Source organism: Triturus cristatus, chromosome 7, assembly GCF_964204655.1.
Source record: "Triturus cristatus chromosome 7, aTriCri1.1, whole genome shotgun sequence".
Lineage (NCBI taxonomy): Eukaryota > Metazoa > Chordata > Amphibia > Caudata > Salamandridae > Triturus > Triturus cristatus.
This window is the reverse complement of record NC_140590.1, coordinates 164675093-164695804: the sequence shown is the minus strand read 5'-3', so window position 1 is coordinate 164695804 and position 20712 is coordinate 164675093. Positions and strand designations below refer to the sequence as shown.

At 46.5% G+C, this 20712-nt stretch overlaps 1 protein-coding gene across 1 annotated transcript in view; it reads left to right on the top strand.

Moving 5' to 3' along the window:
* The window catches only part of LOC146809127 (suppressor of tumorigenicity 14 protein homolog), a 144760-nt gene that overhangs the window by 117366 nt on the left and 6682 nt on the right, over positions 1-20712 (top strand). The window contains exons 12-14 of the mRNA XM_085615942.1: positions 191-295; positions 4482-4589; positions 6809-6922. Coding sequence (XP_085472068.1) covers positions 191-295; positions 4482-4589; positions 6809-6922 — 327 coding nt within the window. The remainder of the gene's footprint in view (positions 1-190; positions 296-4481; positions 4590-6808; positions 6923-20712) is intronic.

The following is a 20712-nucleotide window of genomic DNA, read 5'->3' as shown; positions in this document are numbered from 1 at the left end:
TTTGGTTACGAGTTTAAATGCCAGTGGACCCAACTAGGCTTAATTTTAAGAGCCTGATGAAGAGTAGAACGGTGTTGAATGTGTACCTGTTCTCTATAGTATCAATGTGGTATATATGAACTTTGAAAGTTTACCAGTATTTATTGACCTTTTTATTAACTTTTTTTTTCTCCTATTTTTTTCAACACAGCCTGCCCGGATAAATTTGCCTGCGGCAATGGGCTATGCATCTCGCAGTCCCTGAAGTGCGATGGTTGGAACGACTGTGGAGATTTGAGTGATGAGAAAAACTGCGGTAATACCATCTGGGTGCTCAGTCTTATTAGCCATGGGGGTTTTGCATGAACAAGTTGGCCAAGTTCAGAAAACCACTGTAGATTCATCTCTTCTGAAAGGCATTTACTCAGCACCTTCTTTATGACATAATATCTTGATAACATCACTGCTAACTCTCCTTCACAAAGTGACTTGTCTTTCAGCTCCTAGCCTCTCCTCCTGCCCTTGTTTTTACGTAGCTGTCAGGTGCTTTCAAGTGGATTAGGGCTGTCTTGGCAATACATATCCCATATAAATGTAAATGTAAATGTCAAGGTACTTATAGAGCGCACTGTCACCAGACGGCCACCTTGCGGTGTCACGTTTGCGGTTTCCTGGCGCTGATACTCATACCGCTGTGGAACCCCTCCTGGCTTTCCCTGTGAAGTGTCCACTCCTGGGCACCCCCAGGGTGAAGCCAGGCATCCTTAGCGCTGTTGGGGCCGGTGTGGAGACTAAGCAAGCTATTGCCCAGAGTTGCAGCATGGGGCCCGTGATTAGAATAGGCACCGAGGCGAGAATAGACAGGTCTGAGGAAATTGAGCCCGAGCCCCGCCGAGGCGGGAATCGAACCCTGGTCCCTGGCCAGAACTCAGCTTCAGGGTCTGCCGCTCTAACCATTGAGCCACACTCCTCCACAATATATGTGCAAAAAATCCGCTCATTGCTGTATCCAGTGGAGAGATCTGGCTGCTGCTGACACATGGACTCTGCACCTCCGGGCGATCAGCAAGTGGTCAGCAGTAGTTGGAGTGTCTGCAGAAACCTTTCTTTGAACTGATGTGTCCCACAACTCCAATTACCAGAAGGCATTCGTTTTTAACTACATACCCATGACTGAAAGTGGCCTCCCCCTTCAGGTGGCGTCGCCTCTTGACTTTCTATAAAATGTGCGTCATCTTCAGATCCCCCCCCCCCCCCCCCCCCCCTCTGACATTGTGGTTGCACAGGAAGTGGACAGTTCAGAGGGCTACAGAAATGTGGTCAACTCTCCGAATCGGGTCTGAACTACCTCTCAACAGCGAGAGACTGACTGGTGGCCTAGAGGTTAAAGGTGAAGTGGCACCCACTGTATTTTTGGGACATTGCATTTGCCACAATACAAAATACCAGAATTCTTTTATTTTCAATGGGTCATAGTCACTTTTTTTCCAATTTGAACAGCTGAAAATTAGCACATAGCTACCACGGTTAATCTTTGCTATTGACACATTTCGAGTGGAGTGGCAAGGGCTTCTTTGTTCCTTTCTGTTGCAGTATGTTAAGAGTGCCCCACATAAAGTAACAAAGTGGCACATTATACCACCTTATTGTGTCTGCGTGGGGGAAATGTGCCGGGTGGCAAGAGCCAAATGTCATTTGATCTTTTCAAGGAAGTCTGTGTTTGGGTTCCTAGTGTCGGTGCATCAATCCCTAAGATCCGTTTAACACGTTTAACACGAGTGCTGTGGCACGCAGACTACAAGAACTGTTGGTTTGAAGTGGCATCTAGGCCTGTGAAAAGGTGTTGACGCCAATTCTTCCTTGGGTAAATTTAAATTCCCTGGCGTAGGATGTCCCATGGGCGGGACGTTCTGTGCCACAGAATCCTCAACCCTGCCAGTGCAGGAAAGAGGAGTGAGGAGAAGACATTGTGAGGGGGTTAGCGGGGACCAGAACCACAGAAGATTTTGGGGGCATGGACTCAGACAAGTGACCGGAGACTCCGGTCAGGGGACGGTTCATAAAATAGAGGGCCCCCTGGAGTGGCAGCTCAAGGTGGTGGGTGGAGGGGAGGGGGAACAGTGCCGTCTTAATACATGGGCACAATGGGTAGTTGCTCGGGGCGGCTGGCACAGCTCACGGGTGGGGGTGGCGGGCGGGGAGGGCTGCGGGCTGCATTAAAAAAAAAAAAAAAGCAAATAAATAAAACTTACCTTGCTGCTGCCGCTGGGTACCGTGTCTTCTTTCCTGCTCACCTGTGTCCGACTCCAGGTCGGAACAGGAAGCAGGCTCCCACCTCTAAGCCAATCGCAATGCTCCAATGGAGTGTTTTGATTGGTCTGAGTGCCGTGACACGGCGCTAAGCCAGGGGCTGTAGGGGTGGGTATGTTCTCCATGTAGGCTGCAATGCAACCTGCATGGAGAACAGGGGAGTGTGCTTGACTGTTTTTTGGGTGGCCAGAGAGGGCCAGTCACTGCACACTCAGGAGTAGGCAAACCAATCCTCCCCTGCCCTGCTCTGTAAGCAGAGCAGCCCCACCTACCTGCCAGCAAAAGAAATCTTAAAATGGTAATAACTTTTAGTAATTACCATTTTATGATTTTGCTTCTCCCACTGTGAGAGCAGTGAGGCGACGCTCCTCTGCCTTAGCGGAGGAGGCCACCACTGGCCTGGGGGGCCCCACAGGCATAGGGGCCCCTTACAGACCAACATTTTCCACTCATTTTCCGTTAAACATTTTTATTCCTGCGAGTTAGTTGTGTAGGCAGGTCTCCGGGCATTGCTTTGCCAGGGGGCCTACAAAGCTGTTAACATGGCACTTTGCAAAGGGTCAGAGGGGCACCAGTACTCGTATTTCCTTGAACAGTCATTAGATGCCGCAGTTTCCTGATGGTTTGAAAGGCAGACCTTTGCACTATCAGAAGCTTGAAAAGTTAGTGCATCTTGGCACACCCCTAATGTCTGCTTCTGATTTTCTCACTCACCACTGGCACTGCCTGCTTTGCATGAGTCCTCAAAAAACGCCTATTCCAATCGCTGTGTTTCCATGTCAAGGCTCTGAGATGCCATCCGTGCTGATAAGATCTCTGGAGATCACGTATTCTCTTTGAATATCTTCAAGGCGTTCTCGTCCCACAGACCTAACTTTTGGGATTTTTTTTTTGCCAGGTTTACAGATTTTTAATTCTCTCTTGATCCGATTCACCAGAACTTGAGTTGGAAATTACAATATTATTTTTTTCTTAATGACATAGAGTTCAATAACCCCTTATAAGGTACTGTCCAGTTTCTTAGTCAAGAACAACTGATTGACTAAATCTCTAGCTCTCTGACCAGAAAAGGGGGCCCAAACTGTACTACCCCTTTTGTGGTGATGCTAATACCTATTTGCATATGGGTAGTTCAATCCTCTAACCGTGTAGACATACAAACAAGTGATGGAATATTCCCGGAGAAACAGCTGTGTTCAACTGGATTCAGGTTTTCATATTCTGGACTTTTCTTCTATATAAAAAAAGTTGTCCAACATGGCTGATGCCTGGGTAAGGAAGCGGAGCTCATTTTGTCACTGGGACTCTTGCTACACCTCACAGATGAGGCCTAATAAGAGAGTAACACTTGGTATTGCATGCCTTCTGTTGAGATTTGTATTTTGCATATACTACATCCTTGTCTGTAATGGCACAGATGAGCTAATAATCCTTCAACTCTGTGCTGTGGTCAAACTGCCTGACCCTAACATGGCGGCAACATGTACTCTGATGGGAGCAGGAGTACAGACCGTCTACTGTGATTTAGTGCTTATTTGTGTCTGTGCTTGATAATGTCAGGCCTTTAGCAACAGTATACAGACTCTTGGACAGCATGAAAGGTGTGATTCTAAGAATTGGCTTGAATTGATCTTGTCTGGTTAGATCAACTGGCTGCCAACCTCACGTGCACCATGGAACGGCCCAAGGGATATGGTACTCACAGTAGTCCACCTACTACTTTAGTAATTATAGCCCCACATTATTGTTCTACCTTTTCTTTTCCTAACCACCCACCTTTCCATGTGCTGCATGCTCGATAATGGATACCAATTTTACGCTGAGTCATGGGAAGTTGAGACTGTGTGTCTAAGCAGGTATGAGTGCTGCGCCTCAACACGTGCAGAGGCGCACAAGTGATGGGGGCATTTTCCTCTACTTGTGGTGAAGCACTTATTTCAGTGATAACCTAAAAATTAGTGGATGTCCACTTCAAAGATAAAGGAATCTGACAAACTAAGAACACGTGCTACAGTAACTTGTTTGCGGTGTCAATCTGGTACTCAAAATGAATCTGATGTTACTTTGTAATGATTTTTGCTCCAATCAGTAACAAGTAACCAAATATTTGTGGATCACTAATCAAAAACATTTTATGTATAAGAGTAACTTTTAGAAACTGGCTGTCTGAACTTTGTCCTCTTTACCAACAGTCTGTGATGCTGCCCAGTTCCGTTGCGACAACGGCCTCTGCAAAACGAAGATGTGGGTTTGTGACCATGTCAATGACTGCGGCGATAACAGCGATGAACGAAACTGCAGTAAGTGACCAATACTGTGAGATCCATTTTCCTGGGCTGTGGGACACTAGTGTAATTGGGGGGGATCTGCCATGAACCCTGTTAGCGACTTCCTTATTGAGATTGCCAGATGCGTTGCACCTCATCCCTTGGCTAAGAGTGAGAAACTGGCCTGTAAGTGGCATCCATGAGACCAGCCCATAAATCCAAAATTAAAACTTCAGCCCAGAACATTCTCATGAACGACTGCCATGGAGCATAGACTCTTGTTAAACAATGACTTCAAGTCTGGAGGGACAGTGGTGCTTGCGCTTGGACTATTGGACAGTATGATGCAAATGGGAGACATGGGGCAGGAAGTGCTGCCTGTGAGTCCTGCAGAGGTGAATTGCAGTGGTGATTAGAGTTGTTGTGCACCGACTGCATGAGCTGGGGGTTACGAAAGGGAGCTGGTGTATTCGATATGGTACAATGTCCGTATACAGGACATAGACTAAAAACGATGACCTATTATGGGAAGGGCAGAAATTGAATGAATGGGAGTAGAGGGAGGGAGGGAAGGAGGAATGAGCGCATTAGTGAGCTGCTGCAATGATGAAATGCAATTGAAGTCCAAGACACTCGCAACTAGATTCAGAAATGATCAATATGGAGGTCTTAAGCAAAGAGTGAGCACAGTGAATATGGAGTGCAAAACTGTACTTAAGTGATGGGGAATGTGGAATAGGATCAAAGAGCAGAGGAAGGTAACAATGATTAGATGGGGGAAGGAGCAACAGAAGAATAGGACTGAAAACGGACTGGGAAAAGCAGTCGCTAGAGTGGATCCAGGAAATGGTGAAAGCCTGGCAGTGGAGCTCATGAGGAGAGGTGGAGGCTAGTGATCAAGTACCCCACCCCCGGTTCACCAGAAGGAAGTTCAATCATTTATTGAAGGCCATTTTGGTGCAGTTCCCCCCCCTCCCCCAAATTGTTGTCGCCCTTGTCAAAAGCGTAGCTTTGTATTGTTTTGGACCCGGACTCACTGCAGATGGCTAAACACAAACCAGGTCCTGGAAGACAGCGAAAGAGCGACAGATGCGAGCACAGAGTTGGGAAGCAGAATGTGGTGGAACGAGTTGTGAAACCGGTGATAAAAGGGAGTAATACAGGGCCAGATGTACAAACCGTTTTTTCAGTTGCTAGCACTCTGAATCCCTTTTTAGGGGTTGATGGTTTTACCAACGCCTACAGTACAATTGTATCAGGATAAAGACTTCTTTTTTAAAGCCATGTTTGGCAGTTTCTGCGTTCAATAATACTGGTGGAAGGCTCCTAAATCAAACCTGACTAAATGAAGGACTAGCTGTCGCTGTGGTCATTCCGCCGTATCTGGACTGCACTTGATCTTCCTGTAGAGCCAGTGCACATTTATAGCTGAGATGAGCAGGGCCAAGGGAAGGTGAAGTCCTGGAAAAGGGTTTGGGAGGTTACACATGGTAAGAGTTTGACATGTCTGATTAGGTTAGATGCTTTTTCACAGTTTCCCTATGTTCGACGACGCATGCTAATCTAGAGGGTAGTGCATCCCTCGTTGGTGGAAGACCTTTACTACTCTTGTAGGTTGGACTCGGCGCTGATCATTCCCTATTGGAATTTCAATGCCCGGTCTGCCACTGTCAATCTCGGGCAGATGACCTCGGGTAAGCAGTTGATAAGGAATGGATACAACATCCCCTGAACTTTAATGTTACAAAATACTGAAACTTAGTGGCCTATTACACTTGTTATGTTAGCAACACTTGTTATAGCTCAGCGAATCATCCCTGGAGGAATATCTCTGCACTTAGCTGGATACAGACAACCTATACAGGAAACAAAAAATTGTTATCAATGTTTGGGAATGTTGAGTGATTGTTCAGATGTGATTGTATACGAATTTGGGTTATGATGTATCTTGTGTCTATATTTTCATTTGAGAATGGGAGGAAGAGATTCTTTTACTCTAAGCCCCGGGTGTGGGTCCATACTGGAAACTGGGTGTATTGGGCACCCAGTTCCTTGATCAAGGTGCGAGTGCCCAATCTGCTAACATTATGTTGGCGTTCCAGAAAGGACTGGAAGGAGGAAGCTTTGGCCTGCTTAGCAGATCAGCCCGCTTCTATTGATTACCCAACCATGGCGTGCATCAGTGATAACTGTACTTTGTGACTGCTTCAGTTTCTGATGCCCTCTCTCTGACTTCCTTCTCCCTGGCACAGTGTGCGACTCAGACCAGTGGAAGTGCACCAGTGGATTGTGCATCGCCAGAGTTAAACGGTGTGATGGCGTCTCCGACTGCGATGATAACAGTGACGAGGAATTGTGCAAGAACAGTATGTACTAATTCAGGGGTCGAACAGTAACATGTGAGGGTGAGGGACTAAGGGTGCAGTTGTAATGTTCAATAAGGTCACTGGGGTGCATGTTTAGAAATCTTCACTTTTAAAATTGAACATGCCCATAATGGGAAGGACCGGGGATATTTGATAGCGGGAAAATGGTTGATTTCCTGGAAAGATTGATGGCTTTAAAAAAAATAGGTGACATTGGGCAAAGTCTGCCACATGTTGCCTCGCATGGCATGCTTATGTCTTTGTTGCCGGACATGTGACTGATTTTGACCCATTTACTGACCACCTCTTGGAGGTGCCTGTTGCTCGGAGGGGAGAACCTCCATTCACAGTCAGCCTCTGCACTTCTGCCTGGACATTAGGTCTGAATTCTTGTGATAGATCAACCAATCCTCTTCATGTCGACATGCTGGTCCTGGCAGAGATGGTCATCTTGTTCCCTCTGACTTTGGAACCACTCAAACTCTGGTACTCTGGACTGAGCACTGTTAATGCACTTCTCGGCACGGTTTCCTCCACCTTTGTATTGCTGCTCACTGAATCATATGATCATACGATTCCTACCTTCTAGATCAAGGTTCTCCAAAGTCAGTCCTAGAGGGCCAGATCCATGCCTGATTTTTAAGATAACTACATTTATCTAAATGGGAATAAGCTTAAAAATCTGGCATGGATCCAGCCCTCCACGACCGACTTCGGAGAACCCTGTTCTAGATAACTACAGTTTATACCATAACTTTTAAAGAAATGTCAACTGCACTGCATAGACTTCAAGCAACATGCCTTCATCCATGCTACACACATGACAGAAAAACTCATGATAACTAGTCGATCCAGGTTAGGGACAGAGCTATGTTCAACCTGCATTACATCAGGTGCAGCCTTTGCAAAATCGGAGCCTAAACCGGATTCCCGTATTTCTTCTGCCCTCTCCTCACCCATGCAGAATTCTCTTATTTCTCCCCCTCTAACCCATACAGCGTTCCCTTACTTCTTCCTCCCTTTACCCATGAGGCATTCCCTTATTTCTTCCTCCCACTCCTCCATGGAGCATTCCCATATTTATTTGACCCTCCTACCCATGCAGCATTCCCATATTTCTTCGACCCTCCTACCCATGCAGCATTTCCTTATTTCTTCCTCCCCCCTCCTCCATGCAGCATTCCCTTATTTCTTCGACCCTTCTCCATGCAGCATTCCCTTATTTCTTCCTCCCCCTCCTCACCTATATAGCATTCCCTTATTTCTTCCTCCCTGTCCTCGCTCATACAGCATTCCTGTATTTCTTCCTCCCTCTCCTCACCCATGCAGCATTCTTATTTCTTCACCCCTCACCCATGCAGCATTTCCTTATTTCTTCCTCCCCTCCTCCATGCAGCATTCCATTATTTCTTCGACCCTTCTCCATGCAGCATTCGCTCATTTCTTCCTTCCCTCCTCACCTAGACAGCATTCCCTTATTTCTTCCTCCCTCTCCTCACCCATGCAGCATTCTTAGTTCCCCCCCCACCCATGCAGCATTCCTAGTTCCCCCCCCACCCATGCAGCATTCCCTTATTTCTTCCTCCCCCTCCTCCATACAGCATTCCCTTTTTTCTTCGACCTCCTCCCCATGCAGCATTCCCTTATTTCTTCCTCCACCATGCAGCATCCCCTTATCACCCATGTAGTATTCACTTATTCCGCCCCCACCCATGCAGCTTTCCTGTACCTTGGATCTCGTTACCCACAGGAACTCACTTGCCTTTCAATCTATTCACCAATGAAAAAAAAATGCCTTTCCTTTCCCAGTTGCCTGGTTTCCCTCCTTTGTCTATTTTTTTTTTTTTTTTTTCTTTTTTAGTTTCTTTGCTTGCTGCTAGGTCTGCTTGGCAGCTTACATATTTACAATGGTTGGATTGTTTTGAAGATTGTAATTTCAAGCAGTAGTCCCAACAATGCCCCACAGCCTTTGAGATCTTGGTTGTTTCTTTAAATTATGAACTTTGCAGGCGCACAAATGATCGACCTTTTCATTGTACAGCAATAAGTGACAAACTAAACCTCCATTTGTGTGCATCCTAGGTGTATATTCTGACATGTATTCTTAATGAATTGGGAGATGACAGAAATAAGATAATTTTCACCTTTCAAGTACATCGGATCCTCCAGGAGCGGATACACAAATTAGAATATTCTGGAGTATGTATTTTCTGGTGCCTCCTAGGCAGCCCAAAAGGTTTTGATCCTCCGACAGCCTGAAGCTTATAGGCATGAACCCTCTGTTTCTGAGTTGGCGGTGGGCCTAGTGTAGCCCAGTGTATAAAGGTACTAAGTTTGGCTACCCTCTTCCCCCAATGGTCTATAACGACAGCCTTCAGATCACATAGGTAACCTAAAGCCAGCACCCAGAGACCAGTTTGAGCAAAGTGCATTGTACAGATGTAGTTCATCAACTGGTCAGAAATCAGCGCTTCAGGAGCCTGTTATGTTATTTATATTTTAGGGCTCTCGCGTACCCAGGTCCATGCAGGAGTAGCTCATCCAATCTAGACTTTTTCTTTATGTTCCAGAATTTGCAGACTGTTTAAAAAACAAAAACAAAACTGGCTTTTTGTAGGTGCCCCCTCCCCACTATTTCCCCCCATTTGGACTACTATTTGCTGGTTTGCGCCTCTGAAAGTAGAAAGAAGCTGTCTGACCAGGCCCTAGTACCAGTGCTCTCTCCCTAAAGATAATGAATGTGAATTGGTAACTCCACTTAGCAAGGACTTTAACCCCCTTCCAAGTCTCTGGTAAGTGATACCCAGGGCATGGAAGTTAAAGCGGTCACCAGGGCCTGAAGCACTGATTGTGCCACTCCGAGTGACTCCAGTAAACTGGTGACAGCAGTCCTGCCATTGCAGACTGCAGGAACAGTGCAAATTCATCAAGCTCAACTTTGCCCTCAGCATGAGTGGCAGGGTCATTGCATTATTTCTACTATGTCAGTCACTCCTAAGGAAGGCCTCCTGAGCCCAGGAGGCAGGCAGTATTATATTAAAGGTGTGGACATATATGTGCAAGCTTATACATCCCTATAGTAGCCTCTTTCCACTAAGGGCTACTATAAGTGATCAGCGGGCCATAGGATAACATGGGCTGGCAACCCGGCACCCTCAAGGTTGGCAGGTCCATTATGGTACCGCTGAAATTAGTCATGTTTGATATCAAACAACTTGTTTCATCACACTGGTGAGGATTCTCATGCCAGCGTTGATTATATGTACCTAGGTGGCTACCTTAGAGGTTATCCACCTGGTTGCCCCAGCCTTTACTGTGCTCTGGCTGGCATCCTGCAGCTGCTGCCACCAGCTAGGTGGTGTGAACTCTCCTAGGAGTATCAAACAAAGGCCTGGATGGGAAGAAGGTGAAACCTCCCTCCCTGAAAGGATGGCTAGTGAAGCTGCATAACAAGACGGTGGGCTTTAACGCTTGCACTGCCTCGGATAAGCATCCAGGCTGCCTCCCAAAGGAGTAAACCACCTCCTTTCCCCCTCTCATCCGACCCCAGGCCCATTTTCACCCGGGCAGGTGCGAAAATTATGTAGTCATGAGTTGAACACCCTTAGAAGGCTAGCCACACCTCTAGCATGAGCGATCTGGTCTGTACAGCTAAGGAAGACTTCTGCCATTTTTAAAAGTGGTTGAATAGAGGGTTCTGGATAGCAAAGGTGGCACAACCCACCGGATGTGGTAACTTCAGGGGCAGATTAGCCGCTGGGGCTAGTTGCCCATTGGCTACTTCCACCCACACCCTTTACGCACCTAGATATAGGATTTAAGGGCCATCCCTGGCACCAAACCTCAGTTCAGATTCGAAGTGCAACAGAGGACAAAGAAGAGACCAGACTCTGCAACAACAAGACCTGTACACAGCAAATAAGCCACCCTCTGCACCTGTAGCAACCATCTTGAGACTGCACAACTGCAACTCATCCCAAACCAAAGACCTGTTCCCCCTGACATAGGGAACCCTTTTAGAGCCAAAGGCCACTCCAGACTACCTTGGAGTAGTGGCACTAGTCCCTTGCAGTCCACAGGTAAAACCCACATCTCAGAACAAAAGAACAGCTGAAAATCGGGCCTTCCGAGGGATCATGCAAAAGTAGATGGTCCAGTATGTTGTAGGAGATGTAGTACTGATCTCCAGCAAGTTTCAGGTGGCTACCGTTTTTCCCTGAGTGTCTATGTATCTACACAATGATTTTGCTGTTGCCAAGCTTTGTTGGCCAGTCTAGCAACCTCTACCATCACTCAATGCCGCACCTCGAGGGAACTCTGCAGCATTCAAGTGACCACCTCAGTTGCCTCGTTGTCAACTTTTTGCATCTACTTCCTCATCAGCACCGACGTAGCAATAAAACCAGCTCTCCCATGGCTCCTACTGTCGAGTGGGTAGTGCAGTTGTTGGAGTGGGCGGAGTCAGGAGGAGAGGGGAAGAGGAGGAGTGACGGCAGGAAGGGCAGATAGAGTAGGGACAGGGACCGAGTGAGAAGGAGGGAAATAAAGCTCCTTATAAAAGTACCTTGCGCGTCTGTCATCCTTGGTCTTGGATACGACAGCTGGCGACGAAGGTGGGATGCTGCAGCCCAGTGTCCCCGAAGCATTTATAGAAGCGTCCCTGTTCCCCTGGTGCAACCGAAGGAATGCGCGTTTAACTTAGAGCGTCGGTTCGCGCCGAATCCAGAGTCACCCCTGAGGTGTGTAAACCGAGGCGCGAGTGCAAAGGAGAGAGCGGGAGCCCACCCCGACAACTGCTGGCAGCTCCTGTGATTGACAGATGGTTACACCGGAGCCTAGGTAAAGAGTGTGACCGAAGGAGCGCTGCTACGCACTGAAACGAAACCTCACCCCCGATGCGTGGGAAACGGCACGCACGCGAAGAGTAACGTCGGGAGCCCACCCCGAGCTCGCCTTGTCAGGTGAATGACCCCCAAATTGTGCGCGAAGCACTACGAAGGTGCTGTGACTGCGGGAGTGTTGAGAGCAGTGTGGCAAGCCTGATAAGAGACAGCCAAGACCTCGTGGGAGTGAGAGGCCCTGTGCAGCGGCCATCTTGGAGTCGGGCGGTTTTCTGGAAGACATCCCTATGAAGTCAAGGGGGCGGCCATTTTAAAGTCGGGCAAGAAACAAGCATTTGACAAATCTAAAAAAAAAAGAGTAAGCAAACAAGCACCAGCCAAGGCAAGCAAGAAACAAACAAACACGTGTGCTGACAGGAGGAGCTCAGGAGTGCGCTGCCGAGATGTCGAACCATAACTCGCCGCAAAGAAACGAAGTCAAACCAATTGTGACGGGGGTGTCGAATCTGCGCCCACCAGAGCCGTTGCCGCTTACGCCTGGAGAGAGCATGGGTCCCAGATGGCAGGAATGGCTCGAGGACTTCGAGGATTACATCAAGGGATCAAAGGGGACAGAGGATGAAGACAAAGTGATCGCGCTGCGCAACCTGGTGGGTAAAGAAATTAGTAAGCTAATCAAAGAACTGCCCAGGGCAGACACCGGAACATATGATAAAGTGCGGGAGGCTCGAAGTTCTTGCACAAAAGAAATGTGGATTACGAACGATATGCTTTTCACCAAGCCCATCAAGCGAAAGAGGAAGTGATGAGCACCTTCATAACGAGACTGCGTCGATTATCCAGATATTGTAAATTTGATGCGTTCTCAGCGGATGATGCCATCAGATTACAAATAATTGATGGTTTTCAGTCGGAGACACTGAGGAGGAGACTGTTGAGGAAGAGTCACAATCTGGAGGAGATAGAGGAAATGACCCGAGTGTATGATCAAGCCGAGGAGCAAGCTAAGAGCATGGAGACCGGGCGCTCAGAGACGAGAGCAAGTATGTCGAGTGCAGGACAGTCTCAATCGCAGATGGTCGATGGAGCGACGGCACCCATCCCGACCATCCTCTTGCCAACGACGCACGGAGCACCGGAGGTATGAATCGGGCAGAAAAGACAAGAAACAAGACAATTGAAGTAGATGCTATTGGTGTGGGGATGACTTCCCGCACAGAGAAGCCTGTCCAGCCATGGGTCAGCAATGTCGAAAATGTGGACGGACAAATCATTTTGAAGCGATGTGTGGAGAATATCGCAGGGAAAGAAAGAACGAAGGGACGAGGCCAACTCGCTCTGACACTAGATGACACCATGTGAAAGCTGTACAAGATCGGCCAAACTCATCCTCTAGCTCTTCACATTCTAGCAGGGAGTCAAGGAGGTCGTAATGGGTGAGAAGATCGCCGTCCCGAGACTCTCGCTCCGGGTCCTGTGAATCAGAGTACACTATTGAATATGCCAGCATGGTCGCGGATCCGGACCAACTCAAAAAATACCCGAGATGGAACATCAGTGTAGGGAATCATGCCACGCAGTTTGTTCTGGACAGTGGAGCATCGTGAATTACATCCCAGTAACGGAATACAAAAAGATGAAGTCACCGCCGCCTTTGTGCCCAGCGTATGTCAAGGTATTCACGTGGATGTCAAACCACTTCCTTGCTTAGGAAAGTTCCTAACGACTCTCAGACACCAGAACAAGTCTGTGTCAGCATTCATACATGTAATTGACGGCCCGGAAGCTGATTGCCTTCTCAGCTTACCAACGGCGGAGCGCCTTCGGTTGGTCGAGATTCTATACTGGGTCAGTGGTGACCATGACAGATTACACAAATTCCCCAAGCTGTTCACCGGGCTGGGAAAGATGAATAAATGTCAGATTCGACTGCACATTAATGACCAGATAAGACCTGTCGCACAACACCCCAGGCGAGTACCTTTTCACCTTCAGCAAGCGGTGGAGGATGAACTTCAAGAACTCCTCGCCTCTGACATCATTGAGCGGACTGATGGCCCCACCCCCTGGGTGTCACCTGTAGTCATAGTGCCAAAGAAAGGCACTTCTGGGAAGGTGCGGCTATGTGTTGACATGCGGCTTCCCAATACTGCGATTGAAAGGAAACGCCATCCCGGGCCTCACTTGAGTGATGTGATCTCTGCGCTGAATGGTGCCAGGGTGTTCTCGAAACTAGACTTAAACAAGGGATACCATCAGCTGGAGTTGCATGAAAAATCGAGGTATATAACATTTGCCACTCACCAGGGTCTGTTTCGATACAAGCGATTAAGTTTTGGCATTTCTTCGGCTGCGGAGATCTTTCAAGAGGCGATCCGCCAAACGATACGACACATACCCAACACCCTGAATTACAGTGACGATATTCTTGTCTACGGGTCAAATGTGCAAGAACATGACAAAGCCCTCGATCGGGTATGTCATGCCCTGCTAGAAGCCAATCTAACACTAAACAAAGAAAAGTGTGAATTCCATCAATCCACTCAAGTTCTTTGGGCATGTGTTCTCCGGAGCGGGAATGAAGCCTGACCCTGAAAAAGTGATGGCTCTAAACGATACCAAGAGTCCCCAAGACGTCAGTGACATTCGTTCATTTCTGGGTATGTCCAGTTATTGCGCCAGATACATCAAGGACTACGCCACGATTAGTCATCCCCTCAGAACTCTCACAAAGCAGGGACAGCCTTTTGACTGGACCCCCCAGTGTGAACGGGCCTTCCAAGACATCAAACGCGCTGTTGAGTCGGCCGACAATCTGGCATATTTCAACCCCAAAAGGAAGACGAAAATAACTGTAGATGCTAGCCCGGTGGTCCTAGGTGCAATCTTGGCTCAGAACGACAATGATGATGATCAGCGCCATATCATAGCCTATGCGAGTCGCAGTTTGTCAGACACTGAGAAGGCATATTCTCAACCCGAGAAAGACAGTCTGGCTGTTGTTTGGGCCTGCGAACATTTCCATGTCTTCATCTATGGCAAGCATTTTACAATGGTGACTGATCATCAGGCGCTTGTAACCATATTTGGAAATCCCAGGTCGAAGATGCCACCTAGGATTGAGCGATGGGGATTGTGGCTACAGGAATATACCTACAAGATACTGCATAAGCCGGGAAAATCAGCAAATCCGGCTGATTGCATGTCACGCCACCTTCAAGCAGTGACGGCGTCACGAGTGTCAATGGCTGAGGAATATATCCACTTTGTCGTGGGCCACGCTCGACCACCAGCGGTTCCCTTGGATGCCATTCCAGAGGCCACTGCGCAGGATGTCATCCTACAGAAAGTACTCCGTCGTTTGAAGACCAATAGGTGGAGACACGACAGTGAGGAGGAAGGGAAGGATCCTGCAATTAGACAAGAGCTGCAAGCTTTCCGACATGTGAGTGAGGAACTGTCTGCCACCTCGGAAGGTCTTCTACTGAGGGATCAAAGGATTGTCATTCCGATGCAACTGCGGCAGGGCATTGTAAATCTCGCCCATGAAGGTCATCGAGGAGTGGGTGCAACTAAAAGAGCTCTTAGAGAGCGAGTGTGGTTCCCACTGTTGGACCAGATGGTGGAACTCACCCTCAAAGACTGCCCACAATGCCAACTTGTCAGTCAAGGAGTTTCCCCAGCTCCTCTGCAAATGACCCAACTGCCCAGTGGTGTATGGCAAGAACTTGCCATGGACTTTTATGGACCTCTTCAATCAGGAAAATATGTCCTGGCAATTATGGACGAATATTCAAGGTTTCCAATAGCCCAGTTCGTATCGTCCACCAGTGCATCAAGCACCATTGCAGTGTTGGATGAAGTGTTTGCGGCGTGGGGTATTCCTAAAGAACTTAAAACGGACAATGGCCCTCCGTTTAATGGACATGAGTTTGGCGAGTTTGCGAGACATCTGAACTTCACGCATCGAAAAATTACGCCCCTATGGCCGCAGGCCAATGGGACCATTGAAAGATTCATGGCCACCTTAAAGAAGACGTTTCAACAAGCAACTGTTGAGAAAAAGGATCTTCAGGTGGCTCTCAATGAAGTCCTAAGGGCGTATAGAACAACTCCGCATGCCACTACCGGAAAATGCCCTGCCACCTTAATGTTAGGTAGACCCATCAGGACCCGGATACCTACCTGGGAAGGCGCTCTGAGAGCGGTCTCACCTGCTCGTGTTCATCAAGAGGTCATGTCAGCTGACCGTCGTGGAAAGGACAAAATGAAATCATATGCAGATGCTCGAAGGAGGGCGAGATCACCATCCATACATGAAGGGGACTGCGTCCTCGTTAAACAGGAACAGCAAAGGAAAACGGACTGTAAGTTCAGAGCCGAGCCTCTGACGATCACGCAGAAAAAGGGTACCATGGTGACTGCAGAGTCTGACAGTCGAAGAGTTACCCGAAATGTCACATTTTCAGAAATGCACTCCAGTGCTGAAAGAGTCGCTGCAGAAGATGTTGGGGCAACAAGGGAATGGAGGAAGAGAACAACTTGCGGTGGCTGTAGAGGATCAGTGCCCTGATACACACGGAGAATTTGAGGTGAAATCCGAAACAATGTCACTCCGACCGCCAAGGGACATCCGCAGGCCGAAGCGACTAATTGAACTATAAACAAGTCAGTTATTTCATTTTGTTAAAATGGGGGAAGATGTCGAGAGTGGGTTGTGCAGTTGTTGGAGTGGGCGGAGTCAGGAGGAGAGGGGAAGAGGAGGAGTGACGGCAGGAAGGGCAGATAGAGTAGGGACAGGGACCGAGTGAGAAGGAGGGAAATAAAGCTCCTTATAAAAGTACCTTGCGCGTCTGTCATCTTTGGTCTTGGATATGACACCTACTTCAGCACAAGGGACACCCAGAGCAACTCTGTACCTGGGCCCTATGAGCCAGGTAAAATCCAACTGGCTGTCATGGCCTGATCTTGGGACCTGCATCACCTCACCCCACCCCCCAGTGGTACCACGCAGCTCGACCTGCAAGTGACCAATTGTTACTAGTGCTTTTTACCCCTGACCGCAATGTTTAAGTTGTGCAGTATTGAATTGCATTGGTTATTTTTTCCTTCTAAAATCCATAACTCCGGTTAAACACATCAGATTGTGTTTGTTTTGGTGTATAAATTAGTATAAAATTCGGCTTTATTTTGATAAATTGTGAGATTTCTTTCGAGTTTTCAATTACTTATTGTCCATATAGGTTCTCTGAAATGCTTAACACATGTTCCTCCAGTAAAGCCGGACTGCTCTTTGCCACACTGGGCAGGAGGGGTTGAAAAGTTTCAGCACTCCGTCCATTATCTTGTTGTTATGTTCGCCCTAAGTGGGATGGGGATACCCAGACGTGGGTCCCTTGCTCGTTATGCCACTGGATTCAAGCTAGCCTGAGAGATGAGGAGTGAAACCCTAAAACCTGTCCCAGGATGCTTGTTTCCGGACCGGACCAGGTCTGGCCTGGCAGTTCAGTTTGGACTGCTCCCATGAGGAGTGGGGTCAAAACTGATTTGCATATGGCTTGGTCAAAACTGGGGTGGCATAATGAGCAAAAGAACGATGGACGAAACCTAGATCTCTCGACTGTGGATTAGTGGTTGAAAAGTTTCAGCACTCTGTCCATTATCTTGTTGTTTGTTCTTTGCCACATACCAGGACTAGGCTAAGGATTTATTATTGTGACTCCAAGGACCATCTTTGGGTTATTGTGACAGTATTGCATAGTGAAGCCCAACCAGCCTCACTGCATAATACTCCACTTTCCTAAGCAGTCGTTTGTGATCTGTTATGAAAACCAGACCTATAAATCCCACAATGCAAAGAATAAACCTGGAATGGAAGACCTACTCATGCTTGGACCCGGGCTACTTGGCAACAGCCTCAACATTCAAGGAAATTATCTGTAACATTTTAGAAGAATAAATACATCTTGCTCTTTAGACCAAACGTAGGACTGAACAATGTCTTAACAGAGGAATCGATAGGAGGGATTGTAAAGGGAGGATAAAGTGAAAATAGTCCTAAAACAGAAAATACACTAACAGAAAACAAAAGGAAATAATAAATGCAAATATACAGGAAGTGGTGAGAACCATGTGGGGACCTTTCCTTTTAACTGCATCATAAGGAGATGGCAATGGAAATACATGAATAAGTTGAGCGCGACATCACAAATTAGGTACTTGGTGAAAAAACAACAAAGGTATTGCTACTTCAAATATACAAAAAGTATTTATGTAAGACAGTAAAAGTGAAGAAACAAAAATGAATCTATAAAAGAAAGCACGATAACAGACGATAACAGTATCACTGAACAAAAGCACCCTCTGCCTTGTGTTTAATGATATATATATCTTCAGCTTTGCAGATTTACAATGAGCAATTGTTGTATTCTTAGGGGTTACTTGGGATGCAGAGGGCCATTGTGACGCTCTTGTTTCTTAAGGAAGGTCTAAGATGTAAAAATGGTTATAGTTGTAGCCATGGCCTTAGCTGGTTGGGAGAAAGATTTACTTCCATAAGCTGTTGCTAAGCGGTATAAACCTCATGACAGCACAGTAATCTTCAATAACTCAGAAAATTCCAAGAAGAGAACAATAATACATGTAGGCAAACAGTTTCACTCAAAAACATGTTCTTTCCTAGCAGCCAGTAAGCTCTTTGAATATGAACATGGGAATGTTAATGTTTAGGGAAAGAATGTAAGAAAAGGCAATAGGCCATTAGTATCAAGCTCCTCTGAAACACAAGCTATTATTTCTGTGATAAGTATTTTTCATATCCTCTGTATGGATTTTAGCCTGTGCAATTTCAATTTTCAAAGTTCTGGATGTCACATTTTCTGCATCGCTGATCTTTGTTTCATAATCATTATCCTTTGTTCAATATTGGACCAGAAGAAGTTTTGACATTGTATGGATTTTTTTTTTTTATTTCAGTAGATTTTTATTATTTAGATTTTTCTCCCCAAAACCTATGACATATGATATATAGCATATCACATACATATAACTATTAACATGCACTCTGCATTGCCTGGTCCTTTTTAATTCTTTTTATTAGTTGAAGTAAGGTTCAGAGATGGTCATTTCCTAGAATCGACACAAAAAGTGGTAGAGCAACGTGGCTCTAGAATGTTAACCTGTGGGATATCTGATTTAAAGGCTTTCAGTGGATAGAATCAGATCTGTTGACGAGATCAGAATGCTAAGCAGGAGGGTCAATCCGTTTGCTATTATCCTGTGGATTTTTTTTTTATTAGTCATTGTGTTTTTTCTGTCCATAAGACATTAAGTGCAGACAAGATGTAATCTTTATTTCCATAACTCCCATAGTACCAAAGAAAATGAGTGATTGTGAGAGTTAAATGGATTTCTAATTTAAAGACTTGAGTGAAATGTTGAAGCCACAAAGAAATACTTACTAATCTCAATCACTTGAGTGACTGCGGTAGAATAAATGCAAAATGTGTGATCAATAGAAGTCTTTAAGGCGTTTTTGTCACAAAATTTGTATCTGGTTAGAGAAGCAGATACAGAAAATAAGATCATGACCCTTCTAGCAGAGCACCTCAATGACTGCATACAAGGTATCCCATGTGGCTGCTGCAATAGGGGAAGAGGTGAAAAAGAAGAAACCTGAATCTTAAGTTAGCCACATATTGAAAAGACCTCTTGAAGTGGAAAAGAGTCTTTGTTTGAACTATGGTTAAAGAACCTTCAATTCTGATAATGTAAAATAAAATGGAAGCCGCCCCTTCCAGAGATGTGGTGGGATAGAAAGAATATATAAGCTCATCGGAATTGCTAGATTCCTTTGCCCACACCAACCTTCATTGCTCTGGTGAGCAGACAAACATCATTGTGAGCAGTAACATCTGTTTCTGAATGGATGTAAGGGCAGCATCCTAGTCATGGACAGGGGCGCTCGAAATGTGGCCATCCCCAACATCCTCATCATAAAATTACTTTTTAAAAGACTGGATAAACGGTGAGCAATAGAGGAGTTACAGATGTAAAATACCAGAACTGACTGCCAACTGTGACCAGCTATTTAGCCAGGGAAGGTTGTTGCAGGCCATTTACGGATGCATATACCACTAGAATGCTACAGACCTGTAGATGTGAAAGTACATGTATTGCTGTGTACATGTGGGAAGAAGCTAGTTATACCATAATTTTTCCACAACTATAGATTATTATTCTGCTGTTTCCATCCTGCATTTATCATAAAACCTGGAACCCTGACTGAGTGTTGTGTGTGAGGTGAACAAGCACTGCAGCTGCTTGTCCTGCACCTGTACTGTGTGCGTTTGTACGTAAAGCTAGCACTGCTGCCTGTAATGTTACCTGTATCGTTTGTACATGTTATGATGAACTCAAGCATTCCATTCATTAGTTTCTTTTTTGCACACTTTAGTGTGCCGCCCTAAGTGGGACGTGTATGCCCAGATGTGGGTTGTGTGCTCACTGGAACCAAACTATACCTTGCTGATGAGCCCCGACTAACGTGAATCTGGTCCTGGGTTGCTTGTTTTCCGGTTCAGGGTGGGCCTGGCCTGACAGTATGGGCTAAACTGTTCCAATGGAGCACGGTCAAGAATGATTTGCATATGGCTGGTTCCAAACTGAGGTGGCATGGTGTGCACAGTAATGATGGACTGGGTCGAGGCCCAAGTCATTACCAGTGGCTGAGATTAATTCAAGCATTCCATTCATCCCTTTTTTGGTATACTTTAGTACAGTGGCTCCTAACCTTTCGACTTCTCTGGACCCCCACTTAATCATTACTGGAACATGGGGACCCCCACTGTATCATTAATGGAATCCGGAGACCCCCCGCTGAGTACTTATTGAAAGCGGGGGACCCTGGCCTAAGCATTTTCGATTATATGAACTGCTAAACAGTACACA